Source organism: the organism of the source record quoted next, unplaced genomic scaffold (assembly GCF_019419815.1).
Source record: "Pyrus x bretschneideri cultivar Hongxiangsu unplaced genomic scaffold, Pyrus_bretschneideri_v1 Contig67, whole genome shotgun sequence".
Taxonomy (NCBI): domain Eukaryota; kingdom Viridiplantae; phylum Streptophyta; class Magnoliopsida; order Rosales; family Rosaceae; genus Pyrus; species Pyrus x bretschneideri.
The window spans coordinates 1-14,599 of record NW_025999806.1 but is presented as its reverse complement, the minus strand read 5'-3'; the positions used below and the strand labels follow the sequence as shown (position 1 = coordinate 14,599).

The following is a 14,599-nucleotide window of genomic DNA, read 5'->3' as shown; positions in this document are numbered from 1 at the left end:
TTCTAACGTTGACATCGGAGGTTCTTCAGCCAAAGCCCCTCATTCATCGTGGGCATGTGAGGCTCTTGGCCTTGACTTAAGGTGTTATTTCTTTTGTAGGTGCAATTTTGTCCAAGAATAAGGAGGAAGAAATTTGCATCCACAAATTAGTGCTTTCATTGAGAGTTGAGTCACACGCTTGTAGAAGACTCTCGCATCTAAGGTTTTTTGTTTCTTTGCCTATTTGTAGATTTCTTGTATGTTCTTATTCTTGGAGTTTTTATTTCTAAAAATTCTTTGATAAAACGTAAAAGAAAAGTACAATGGAAAGAGATTCGGAAACCTTGACGAACGAAAATTCCAAAGTTCAAGAATTAGGATCGCGGCGATCTACAAGGCTTAACATAGCGGTGAGTGGAGCGGCACCCCCACGAGGCACCACCATGGTGGCCATCACGGCAGCCACCTTTGGCAAAACCCACGGCTCCAAAGCCACGACCCAAGCTGTGCCACTTTAACCTTCAAGAGCCCAAGCCTTAGCTGAGCCGGCCCATGTCGCCCAAACCTAGCGCGAGCCCAATGTGTTGCCAAGCTGAGGCCTCACACCCGCGTGTATCACACGCCGAGCAGCCTACTCCCGTGGCCTAGCTTGCTTCTGCGATGCAGCCTGCTCCGATGGTTTCCTAAACAGCCCAAGTCGGCTTAAGATTAGTTCAACCATCCCAGCTTCAAATTTCAAAACTACGATTGAACCGGGGGCATTTTCACCACATTTCTCCAAGGATTTGACATTTCCTAACTCAAATCTCGCGCCTGGAACCTACCACCATTCCATTGCTCAAGGAGGCGCATTCCTTCCAAGCTTTTCCAATCCAAATGACGAATAACATTTGTCTCGGCAAGTCATAGAGTTGACGAGCGCCCTTTCACAACAAACGACCTTGGTGAATAAACTCTTGCAGCGCGCTGAGATCCAACATGCCCCAGATGAGGTATCCCAAAGTAAGACAAGGGTAGACAAGGAACCTTTCCAGTAGTGTCTCGGTAAGCAGCTACTCGACCAGCCACGAACCTAGTGTTTAGGCAGTGTATACTCCCGATTGGGCCCTCGAGATAGCGTATACTTCCATCTCAGTGTGTGGAGAAGCGTGCATTCTCGACTAGGCCCACAGACGATCATACACTCATGGTTGAAGCCAAACTTCGATAATCAACATAAACAGTCTTCCAAGTGAAGCGTTCATCCGCGGCTAGGCCTGCAAGGAGAATCCTCCACATCACATCGGAGGAGGCAGCACGACGGATGGAGAGCATAAGTCACTCAATCTGGCTCCAGCTCAACCAACAGCCTACGAAGAATTCCCTTGCCTGTTAGGAACGAACCACATGTACCGCAGTCGAGGCATAGACAAGCCGAGCACGTAGAAGAGCAGCCTAGACCAATAGGTCACAACTGGGGGTAACTGAGAGCTCCGTTACCCCAACAAGGCAAATTCAGGAAGAAGTAGAAAGACTCTTAATAGAGCAATTGCGCGATTTCCAACGTAACAAGGTCATTGACGAGGCACTACGACATGACATGACCAACATAAGCAGGTCACCATTCACATATGAGATTGAGTAGGCAAAGCCTCCACGCGAGTTTAACATGCCACATTTCACATCCTTCAAAGAAGATGGAGACCCGGAGAGACACTTGAAGCACTATTGAAGTGCAATGATCCTCTATCAAAACAATAACGATCTTATATGCAATATATTCGCTACCATTCTACAAGGTGAGGCACAAGATTGGTTTTACACCCTGCCGCCATAATCCATCTGGAGTTTCAACAAACTTTCTTTGGTTTCCACCAAAGAATATTCATCCTATCGCTTAATCAAGAAAAAGTCTGACCACTTATTCAACGTCAAGAAGAACCCAAATGAGTCTCTTCGTGACTATGTGAAGAGGTTCAAAGCAGAGAAGGCAAAGATAGTTTGATGCAACAACTCGATAGCGAGAGCAGCCTTCCAAAAAGGACTTCCAGCAGACCACCCGTTGTTCAAAAAATTGATCATGAAAGAATATCTAACTCTAACATAGAAGCATGCACTTTGGGACGAAGCTCATTGATCCAGATACGAGGACTTGGAGAACCTGACATCACCTTTTTACTATTCAAACCGGAAGCAACAGATGACTTATTTGCATGTTTGACGGTATCTGAAGCAGCAATAAGCTCTACCATTATACAAGAATAGTTGGGGACCCGACTACTTGTATTCCATAGTTTAAAAACTTTCCTCGATGCGGAAACCAGCTACAAAAATTCAAAAGCTAACTTTGGTGATAGTTGCAACTCGGAAGCTCAAATTATACCTTCAGACGCACGCAGTAATCTTCATGACGCACTATTCCGCCTAATCCAGACATGCGACGATAAATGCGTAGACACTGACGGATGCAAAGTTTTTTAACGAACGCAAACAACTCAACCTAAAAGGCTCTCCAAGGGCAGGCGAACACTAGAAGAACACACTCGAAAGCAAGTTTTGTCCTTGTTGCCCCAAAAGATTTTACATAGGAGCAACATGTACCGGCAGTTGAAAATCACTTCCTACTACGCGTCACACGGCCCCAGCCAACCTTTGCTCCATAATTCAGCTCTAGAGCGGCCCAACACCGGCAGTTGAGCATTTCTTGCTACGTGTAACATGGCCCCAGCTCCACGGATTCCTATTGTGCCTTCACACCTAGCTTAGGCAAAGTAACAGAGCAGCTCAATGACTCCCCGGAAGTAGCCGAGCACGCCTGAGTAGTGCCTGTTCTACCCTATGAAGACTCTTGGCATTTGCATGTTGACGACACATCCAACTATAAAGGTTCGAGAGTATGTGTGGTCTTTGTCACCCAAGATGATTCGATGCCCAAGGAGGTGATCACTCTAGGCTTCAAAACATCTAACAAGATGATCCTCGATTGCCTCAAGAAATCACTCTCTGACAAGAAGGGAAAGTGGATAGATGAACTCCTCGAATGTTTATAGGTGAATCGCACCACCAAACGACGAGCCACCGGTGAGACTCCTTTCTGTTTGGCATTTGGTTCAGAAGCAATCATTCCTCCTAGTATCATTGTGCTAAGTATCAGCACTCTACTGCCAAACATCGAGCAAAACAGTAAGGAGATGGTCATAAGCTTAGATCTGGTAAAGGATAAACACGAGCAAACCATTACCCGCATCACAGCCTACCAACAACAATTTTTTTCCAGCTACAACAAAAGGGCTAAGATCCGGCAGTTCTAGCCTGGGAATTTGATCCTAAGAAAAGCCTTCACCATTGCCCGCAGAGAAAGCTAAAAAAAGATGAATCCCATCTGGAAAGGTTCGTACAAGATCAGTTGAGTAGGCAGCAAGGGTAGTTACACCCTTGCCACTACGAACGACAAAAAGATCAAAAAGCAGTAGAACACCTATAATCTGAAGAAGTACTATGCGTGACTTCCCGATACATCAAAGCCCGAAGACTCAGGCAGCTCGATGGGCACCACCTCGTAAGCCGAGGACTATCCAGTTGCTATGCAGTTCCTACCTTATAGCTATGTTCATCTACAACTTGGTTTGACAGTATGCTTATAACAACTGATCACTCCTGTACTTCAAAAGAAGACCGCGCCCTTCTTAAGGACTCATCGTAGGAATTGAGCCCCCCGAGGGACCAACTATGCTCTCTAGTGTGAGAAGGTAAACCAATTCCTCGACACCCAACTGGGTCTATTCTCTAGTGTGAGAGGATAAACTAATTGCTCTCCAGTGCGAGAGGGTAAACCAATTCCCTGACACCCATATGAGTTTGATCTTTAAGCGAGAGGATAAACTTTACACTTCGAATATCCAGACGTGGATGAGCCGAGTTGTCCTAGTATAACTAGATGCACGATGGCTTGTGCTGAGATTCCTAAAAGTAGCCACAATGGTCTTTTTCAAGGCTTAGCTAATTGAAGGATGTTGGGTCTCTTAGCCTAATCCATGGGGAATCGAGCCCTAAAGATGAAGGGGGCACATTATGTAGTACGCCTTACGAACGGCTGCCCTAGAACCGTAATGCTGTTACCGGGTGCACTAAGGTAGCCTAGGGTTTCCAGAAGACTGCCTACGGCTTGTCCTTCGAGCAGTAAGCTGAGTTAAACTTATACAACTGCACATTTCTATAAAAAGTTAAACAAGTAGGCGCACATATACGAAGCTTCGTCCATTGCCGACATATTATGCAGTCGATGGGCTTCATTTATGCTGAAGCGTTGAACGATCTACACCAAGTCCTAAAGTGTTATGATACTTGCTGCACAATTTACGAAATTAGAGAAAGCCAAGGTTAACAACCTAGTGGTCATAAGGCGTCCGACTGCTAACCCTATGGCTAACAACTTTACAAAATTCTACACCACCACGTATGACTGTATAAGTTGCGCGAGCTTGTTTGCTTATAGAAAAGCAGCATGCCTACCATTGGTCTATAAAGTCTAAGGTTAAGGTATGAACTAAAGAAGCGAAGATGGAGAAAAGCAAAGGAAGCAGGTTTATTAAATTTTCTAGCAAAATTGATAAAGGACTAGCAAAGGTCGAATTAGTTCAAGCAAAAGAAGAGCAACAAGGAAAACAAAGAAAATCCTAAAAGCTATATAGAAGACTATCCCTCAACAGCTTGGACATTCCGCGACTCTTCGGCTGCCACACCTTCAGCAGCATCAACGCTCCTATCATCGGTATCATCAGGCACTTCACCCCCGGTTGCTCCAACTTGGGCATTAACCTCTCCGACTACTTCACTAAGGCCTCAAAAGTAAAGGCAAGCATGCCTTCAGGAGAAATAGAGAAGGTTTCAAAGTCTTCCTAGTAAACTCGAAGTCAAACGGCCTACCAAATAGATGATCTACATAACCCAGCTTACAGAAATTAGCCTAACTTTGAACAAGCGAAGCCTCGAGCCCAGCCTTCTCACCTATCAGCTGTTCGTTCTCCTTGAGCAGACCAACACGGATGCACGCACTAAAGATGAAAGAAAATTTAAAGAAAGAAGTGGATGAGCTGCAATCAACTCTTCATCTTTTGCATAAGTAGCGGAATTAAGCTAAAAAATGGCACGCTTAAGATCTTGAATCTAAGTCAACAATCTTTTAGCGAGCGATTTTAAGCTACAAAAAAGGGGGGGGCAGAGATATTATACCCTTTCAAAGCGACGAGCTCAGATTCGAACCTCTCGATCTTCACGGTAGAAGAATAAGCTTGCGTTGTCACAGCCTTTGCCACCTTTTTGGAAACCTTGGTATCCTCTTGGTCAAGGAGCATAGACTCGGCTGCCAGAATAGCCGTCTTCTGCATCACTTCAAGTAGAGCAGCCTTCCTACTCGGCCTTATGCTTCGAAAATGAACTTGGGTAAACAATTGCTCTAATGCTATCGACAAATTTGGCACAAACGTCTATGTCTTCAAGTAGATCTGGTTTCAAAAGTGCACAGATCTCAACAGCCTCCCCAGAAGTAAGCTGAGTTGATTTCTCACAGCTGCTCACGCCAGCAGTCTCCTCCTTCCCAGCAAGCGAATTAGTTTCAGCAGTAGGGGGACTGGGCCTTGACGCCACTTTAGCAGCATAGTTTACCTAATCACTATTCATAGTAGCAAACCTCTCCAAAGGTGAACCAGACTTAGCTTCTAACGGACGTCTTGGTACAGATTTTGGCACTGGGGGCATGACAAGACTTCTATGCTAAGGAATCCTATGAGCAATCGTACTAGCCATCTTTGGCATTACAAGCATCACCGGCTTAGATCTAGCGCTTCATCTTTCTTCTCTTTAGAAGAAGTCAAGTCAATCACAAGCTTATAAGCAGCAGGCAGACCTTTACGAGCAGTGGAGGAAGTCTTCGGCTTTTCTTGAGCAGGTGGGGAAGATCTCTTTTTTCCACCATCATTCATTCACGACAGCGATTAGACAAGCTAATGCCATTCACGATACTTGGTAGGGGAGCTCAACCTATAATGGCTTTTCCCCCATTTTTTTCTCTTAGATCAGCAGGCAGAAGGCCTGTATGCTTAACATTACAGCAGCCCATGAGGCCTGCGACCTCCTCATTGCTCTCAATCGCCGGCATGGCCTGCGTTAGGTCCAAAAGCCCACAAGACATAAGCTATGCGACTCACTTAGCACTGCGCCCCAGTGTCTTGATCTATAGCCCTAACCACACAACTGCCTTTGGCTTTAGCTAAGCCGAGTAGCCCAAGCAGTGGTTCTTGCCGCAACACCTCCTCGGTCCATATCGAGCCAAATTTTGGCCCCTGCCAGCCGATGTGCCGCACCACTCCGGCGGCTGCCCCGTGACAACATTATCGAAGAAGAAGATAAGGAAAATTAATTTTTTTCTTATCTCGGTGCGGCATGGAGAAGACTAAGAAAACAACAAAAGACGGTCCTTTGCACGGGTAAGTGTAAAATATTGCTAAGGGAGGGGGAACAAATATCCTCTAGCTTTATCTCTCTTGTAGGGTAGAATAAATTACTCTCTAAAGTTGATTTAATCATCTACTTAAATAAACTTTAGAAGTGATTTATTTCCCTTTCCTAGAAGGATCTAATTTCCAATTAAAGAGGGAATCTACATCAAAATAGGAAACAATCCAACGTTTCCTAAACAAGAAGATCTTTACACTCGCTGCCTTTTCCTGTGAGTAGCTCAACAGGTATGGGGGCATTCATGGAGCCAAAAATAATCAAGAAGAATATGGCGTTGACACGTGGATTCTAGGGTAAAAAGGACAAAATTACCCTCGAAGAACACCGGAACTCCTATGCACGAGCAATGGACAATCATCCCTTAACATGTCAAAAGTGCCCAAAATAGGTAACCCCAAAATAATTCCTTTTTAATTATATTAATTAGCTAACAAATCATGAATCTCACCAAAAAAACCATCCAAGTGGTCGGTCCCCATCCTCCCAAAGGGGCCAGCCACACCCTTATAAATACTATATCATTTTCTCCAAAAATCCATTCCAATTATCTTGCTAAATTCTCTAAATTCTCCAAACACTTTTCCCTCAAAATTTTAACTTTGGCATCGGAGGTTCTTTGGCCAAAGCCCCCCCATTCATTGTGGGTGCGTGAGGCTCTTGGCCTTGACCTAAGGTGTTATTTGTTTTGTAGGTGTGATTTTGTCCAAGAACAAGGAGGAAGAAATTTGCATCCACATTGATCATATCTTTGAGAAAAAAAGAGTTTAAATATCTTAACCCCACTCCAACTAATACCAAGGCATATTATGATAAAACCTCACTTGTGCTCGTTGTTTATGTAATTGATTACAATTTCGAGCACATATGTGTTTGTCTTAGTGTCCAACGCTAAATGACTTGAGACTAGTCATATTCACTCTTGAGTCAACATAACACATACTAACCTTAGCAGATTGTCAATGCACAACTGGTAATTCTATGGCTAGGAACGTTTTAGGAATAAACAGTGATTGACTGTAAACTTTGCCGTCCATTAAACAAATAATAACACAATGAGTATCCCAAAAGCTATTACATCAAATGAGTGACTTTATGGGCATCCAACAGATGTGTGACTGTATCTTACCAAAAGATTACAACAAAGATGTTCGGTCTAGTGCACTGAGCTAAGTACAATAAAGCGCCAATCGCACTTAGGTATGGAACTGCAAGCTTCAAAACCTCTTCCTTATCCTCTTTAGGACAAAAAAGATCTCGCTTAGTATCTAGCCATCGAACAATTGCAAAAGTACTAAAAGGCTTTGGTTTATCATCATTAAAATGACGCAACACCTTTTGGGTGTAGTCCAACTGATGAAAAAGAATTCCATCTAAACAACGCTCAATCTCCAAGCCGAGATAGTATCGAGTTTTTCTAAAATCTTTCATCTTAAATTTCAATTTAGGGTGTGCAGTAGTTTTCTCAAGCTCTTTAGGAGTTCCAATGAATTCATGTCGTTCACATAAACTGCAATAATTGAAAATTCATAATGTAACTTCTTAATAAATATGCATAGACATAGTTCATTGTTCACATATCCCTGACTTATCAAATACTTACTTAGACTGTTACGCCACATCTATCTGGATTGCTTCAATACGTATAGTGAATGCCTCAATTGAATAAAAAAGGTGTTCCATGGTCTAGAACTATTTGATCTAATCAATGTAAGTCCTTTAAGAATTTTCATGTAGATTTTCGTATTAAGATCCCCATAGATACGTGGTGACCACGTCCATGAGCTTTATATGCAATTTTTTGAAGCTACTAAACTGATAAGGTAATGGAACGTAATGACGTCCATTACGGGAGAATAAGTATCCTCGTAATCAATTCTAGGATGTTGAGAGAAGCCTTGCACCACAAGGCGTGCCTTGTATCACACTATTTCATTCCTCTAGTTACGCTTTTTTACAAAAATCCAATTGTAGTCAATGGCTTCACATGTGGCGGTGTAGGGCTATAGGCTCAAACACCCGGTATTTCCCAAGAATTCGAGTTCAACCTGGATTGCTTGTTTTCAATTTGACCAATCTGTTGGCTCGTTGACATTCATCAACTGAACGTGGTTTAATGTCATCGCCCGACATGATCTTAGTCGCTGCTGCATATGCTAATGCATCGTTGATTATCATTTCATTTCTATTCCAAACATCATCCAAGCTAGTATAGTGGACCAAAATCTCTTGATTCTTGGGAGGCGGATTTGTCTCTTCCAGGACGTTTCCGTAATCTAGAATTTTCTCATGCGTTGCATAATATGAGTAGGCGATGGTCGAATTCATGCTATTTTCACTAGCCTGTGCTGTGGTTCTCCTTTTGTAGGGTTGTGAATCCTTTGAACCAATAGGTTTGCCACATGGTGTCTAGTCGTTCTAGAATGAAGATTCGACGTACATTAGGTACATCCATCTTTGCAGGCACATTTGTACCTGATATATGTGATCTTGTCACTCTTACTAGATCGGTAAAAGCATCTGGCATGCTTTGAGCAACACTCTAGAGATTTAGGATTTGTCACACTTTAGTTTCAGACTATGCAGTATGGGGATCTAAATGAGACATAGTGGGAGTCATCCATGATAATTCGCGTCGTTCTTATCTCCACCTAATGACGGAAAGACTATCTCATAAAAGTGAGAATCCACGAAACGAGCAGTAAAGAGATTGCCTATCAAAGGCTCAATGTAACGAATAATACCGACATAGATTCTCATACTTCTCCGAGGACCCATTTTGGTATGTAAGGGCGGTGATAAGTCAATATTATAATTATATATATTACCCTATTCTCAGTATGTTTTGGTAATTATCTTGGTAGAATTTTGATACTTTGCTTTATATTTTCAATATAGGACATTTGACTTCTTCTAAAGAAAAACATGACCAAATAGATGAATTTTAAAGTGATTCAAACTGGAGGACGTTCGTGAGCCGCTTAGCCTAATTTTATCAAAATATCAAATTTTTCCACCAAGCGGTTATTTTCTCGTAATGAAATAAAGAAGCAGTGCACGGTGATAGAAAGTAATGTTTTTGGGCTTAATTGTGATTTTTGGAGTCCAAGATGACATCTGATGGGTTCGTGGCCTTCTGGAGAAGTGTTCAGGATAGTTCAAGCTTTATATCCAACTATTTTGGGCTGATTATCCTAGTCAATTTAGGATTATGTTTCCTAATTTATTTTAATTTATTTGGTTTCCTAGTTTTATTCTAAGTCCTTTTCTAGGAAGGATTGGATTTTCTAGGTAGTATAAGTAAGGCATTGTGGCCTTCTTCTTTACGTGATATTAGAGAGAGGAATTTGGATAAAACTTAGATATTTTCAGACTTTATTGTACAAGGTGTTTTCATTCTTTTTCTAGTTTAATAACACTCTTTTGATTTTAATTATGAATATGTGTAACTAACTTTCTTTTTCTAAGGCGATGCCTTGAAACTTAGCATGAATATGTAGTTTTTATTTAATTGTTTATGATATAATGCATGCATACTTTGAATTATTAATCACTATGTTTAAAATGTCTTTGTGTCTCAGTGCTTAGCGACCATTAGGATGTTTAGATAAGTAATCGGATGCAATTTGGTTAGAATACCACCGGAAGATTGAGTATTGCTTCCTGTGATTGATAGTTGTAATTTCACTTAGGGCGAATGCCACGTCTTTTGGGTTGCATGATTTTTCAAAGGGTTTTCATAAAGCTAATGAGTCATGCATGTTTATATTTAATCTGAATGCCACAGATGGTTTGCATGTTTGATATATGTTCTATCCACAAGTAGAATATACATTAGGAAAACTTAACCTTCAAAGTTGCATGGGTAATTCATAAGTAATTAGTAAATCTACATAGGATTGCTAAGGGGACGGCAGAACCTAGTGCTTTTCCAAATTTATTTCTCAAAACCTTTTCTTTTTAATTTGATTTCTTCTTAATTGGTTACTAGTTGTTTTTCCTAAATTACTTTTATTAAATTCGTTTTCATTGTATTTAAATTCAAAATCAACCTTTTCCAATCTTTATTTCAAATAATTAACTAAAATTTTGGTTTTGCTTAAATTGTTTTAAATAATCCTTGTGGGAACAACCTTGCATGAGCAATTTTACTATAACTACATTGTTCTCTTGCAAGAATTTTCATCCCTACTTTTGCAGGTGGTAAAAATCCTATTAGGCGGCGCAATCAGCATATAGACCACATGCATAACCAAAGATGTGTAATGCAAGATGTCGGGCTCAAGTTACCAACTGAAGCACAAAATAAGGTTGGCTCGTGATGGACCGTAGGTGGACCATCATGAATGCGTGCAGCGATTGGGAGAGAGTGAAGAGATTGTAGAATGCCTTGGGATTCTTGTGTGTTCCTCCGTGCTCAGTGCCTTTATTTATAGTTAAATAAGAGAAGATGATTAACTTGTCCTCCAAGTAAATACAACATACAGGAAAAGAATAACTAGACTAATATATAATCTAGAAACCAAATTTATCTATGTTTTACACAATCATAATCAGAGAACATCCATAACACGTTTGATTTTTTAAAGTCTATCTTAGGGTATGTCACGTTTCTTTCCGAGATTACCCTGTCTCGGATTATGAAAGAAACATTGGATAACCATTGGAAGGAAGAATCTTTACTTTTCCAAAGTCACATGCTATGCTATTAAGCCAATTTGTTGTCCACAACATCCCTACCTCAAGTCAAATGCCCTCATAAAAAAACCCCTTCTCTCTCTCCCTCTCCCTCCTTCAACAACATTGCACAGAAAATGACTCCTAACAAATTCATACACTACACCCGCCTCTTTCGTTCCCACACATTTCTATTCATTACTGAAAAGGACTCCTACCAACAATACTTTCCCACCCATAAATCGCCCCCTCTCTCTCTCTCTGCGAGCAAATCATAAGGAGTCTCTATATCTCCCTAATGTCTTCTTCCAGCAAAAACAAGCTCCTCGCTACCATTCTCACAGCCAATATTCCAGGCTGCGATTGCGGCAGGCCGAAGCTCTCCGACGTATACGAGCCAACCCCAAAACCCAAAATCCAAATCCACAAAAACCCTATTCACAGATCCCACTCCTCTTCAAGTTCCGGTGATCAAAATGGCAAGAGTGTCACCGTTGACGATGACGAAGATCAGTGCACCTCCACCACCGTCTCTTTCAACAACTCGTCCTCACAGTCAAAGCCATTCGATTCAGCAGAGGGTACGAATCCGAAGAACACAAAGATTTCAAGCCCGAATACAACGAAAACCAGCGGCAGCATTGCGGTGGTGAAGGAATCAAACGACCCGTATCAGGATTTCAGGCAGTCGATGCTGCAGATGATTGTGGAGAAGCAGATTTACTGGAAGGAGGATCTGCAGGAGCTGCTCCGCTGCTTTCTGGAACTCAACTCTCCGTCCCACCACGATGTTATTATCCGAGCATTCACACAAATCTGGAACGATCTGATCAGAGAAAGCAAGAAGCCGATGATCATGTGAATCCCAGATAGGCGCCGCGTTCTAACTGTGTAGGTTTAATGATTTTGTAGTTGAGCTATCATTGTTGTTTTCCAAGTTTGGTTGGTGCTCAGGCATTTGAGGGTGCATAGATTGTTGACTGTTCCATTAGATCTCAATACTTTGATTGTACAAGTACTGGAAGGGTTTCTTTTTTTTTTTTTTTTTTTAGTTTTTCTAGAGATAGGCCTTATAATTATAATTTATTTAATTTAAATTTTTTTTGTTTGTCAAAGGGTAAAATTCATTACCAAAAAATCCACCTACAACAAGGTAGGGGTGGGTTCAAAAAATTGAAAACGAAAAAAATTAAACCGAATTAAAAAAATTAAACCAAACCGAAATCTTTTGGTTTGGTTTCAGTATCAGTGGCTCGAAAACCGAACCTAACCAAGTTAAATATAATTAATTTTATAGAAAATTTTATTTTAATCCTTAAAAATGATGAGTTTTCAGCCTATAACCTTGTGTAAGATTACACTTAATTATCTCATTTATTTTTGATATTTTATTTCTTTTTTTTTTCTATATTAATTACATTTCATTTTCATTTTCATTTCATTCATCATAATATATTTTGATGTCTACATTTAGGTAAACTATTTTTTTTTTATATATATATAACATAGGAATATACAATTTGTATAATCTTCATTTAGGTACATTAATTCATTTGATATATTTCGTTATATCCTTTGATACAAATACGTAGGTGCATAAATTCAATATAATATATTTCGGTACATATATTTTGGTACATACATTTCGGTACATTAATTCAATATAATACATTTTGGTACGTACATTTCGATACATACATTTTGGTGTTGACATTTAGGTACATTAATTCAATATAATACATTTAGGTTCATTATAATATATGTCGGTACAAACATTTCAGTACATCCATTTTTGTACACTTATGTATTTACATATTTATGTGTGACTTTTTTTTTTTCTCTTTTTTTTTTTATATATATTTTCTCATTTGTGTTCATTTATAATTGAAAGAACTAATATGTACGTATTAATAAAATTACAATTTTATTGTGGAGATATTAAATAAAAATGCACATTAAATAACAAAAATAGAATATAAATTTTAATAAAGGGAATTGTTATTAGCACTTCAAAAATCTCATTTAGCACTCCAAACTTTCCATAATTAGAAAGAAAAATACAATTGCGAGGAATGTAGAATGAGATTTTTGGAGTGCTGATAACAATTCCCTTAATAAAAGTACACTTTAAAGGATTAAATTGAATATGTAATCTAGCACTAGTTTTTTTATTTTATTTTAATAGTTTATATAATTCTAACTTTTTTGTAAGGACTAAGGTTTAGAAACTCTTTAATTTTATTTATTTATTTTGTTATTGGGTGTTTATATTTCAAGTCCAATTTTCAGTTTAATGCAAATTTTAAGCTCTTATTTTAGGCCCGGTTATTAACCTATATTCGAATTCCATTTTTTTTTCTCCCTAGCCCACCCTCTTCTTTCTTCTTCTTCTTTTCTTCCCAGCCAACACTCTTCTTTCTTCTTTTTTTCATTCCCAGCTACATCTTCATTCTCTCCCTCCTCAACGGGAAGATAAAGATGACGACGAACACATCGAAATCTGGTCATCGCTGCTCCTCCATCACAGCTCCTTCATCGCTGCTCCTCCTCCCCTAAAACCTTTTGCCTTTTCATCAATTCCTGGCTATTTTGGTTAATTTGGTATTGGACACTTGCTCTGAAGGTTATAATTGATGCAGCAATTCATAAGTTTTGGCTCTTCTGGGTAGTACTCAGTTGATATGCTTTGTGAATCTCAAGTTTCTTTGTCATTTTGTTTTGTAGGTAGGAGTAGGACTCCGACTAATTTAATCAATTTTCTTTCTTTGTGATTGTTCTCTAGGAAATGTAAACTTGCATCTTCTTTCTTTTTGTTTCTTCCTTTACTTTCTTGGAAATGGAAAAACTGGAAACAAAGTTGTATGACATAGACCAATTTTGAGATTAAAAAAAAAAGAGGGTAAATTACATTTTACCTCCTCAGATTTGGAGTCGATTTTAATTTCTTACAACATCTTTAAAACATTTCAATTTCATACATTTATTTATCATTTTATTTCAATTTCATACATCCGTTAGAAAATCTGTTAAGTAAACTGTTAAGTGATGATGTGGCAAATAAGGGGTCCCCATTTGTACTGACGTGACTGCCACATTTATGTCAAAATTTAAAATATTAAATAATTAATTAAAAAAAGCAAAAAAAAAAAAAAAGAAGCCAAAACCCAGTTTGTCTTCCCCACCCCTTCTCCCCACTCGAGCACACCCCTAACCCAAATCAGACACACCCCTTCTCCCTACTCGCAACCCCCAAACAACCCTCCCTCCCTTCTCTTTCCATGACCGACGCCCCCGCAACCCCCCACGCCATCGCAAACCCAGCCGACGAGATATGGGCGATCGTCTTGCTGTTCAACAAGATTTGGATCTCCTCCTAGACTTGTGGAGTGCTCAAGATCTTCTTGGAGAATGTGATCCGTGACACCGTGACCTACATTAACAAACTACGAGG

The 14,599-nt window shown here is 39.9% G+C and overlaps 1 protein-coding gene across 1 annotated transcript; it reads left to right on the top strand.

Annotated features, from left to right (window-relative positions):
* Positions 1 to 11,271: 11,271 nt before the first annotated feature.
* On the top strand, positions 11,272 to 12,166 carry LOC103959305 (transcription repressor OFP6). Its single transcript, XM_009371656.3, has one exon. It carries the CDS (start codon positions 11,447 to 11,449, stop codon positions 12,008 to 12,010), a length of 564 nt encoding a protein of 187 aa, XP_009369931.3. The 5' UTR covers positions 11,272 to 11,446; the 3' UTR covers positions 12,011 to 12,166.
* The last annotated feature ends 2,433 nt before the right edge of the window (positions 12,167 to 14,599 follow it).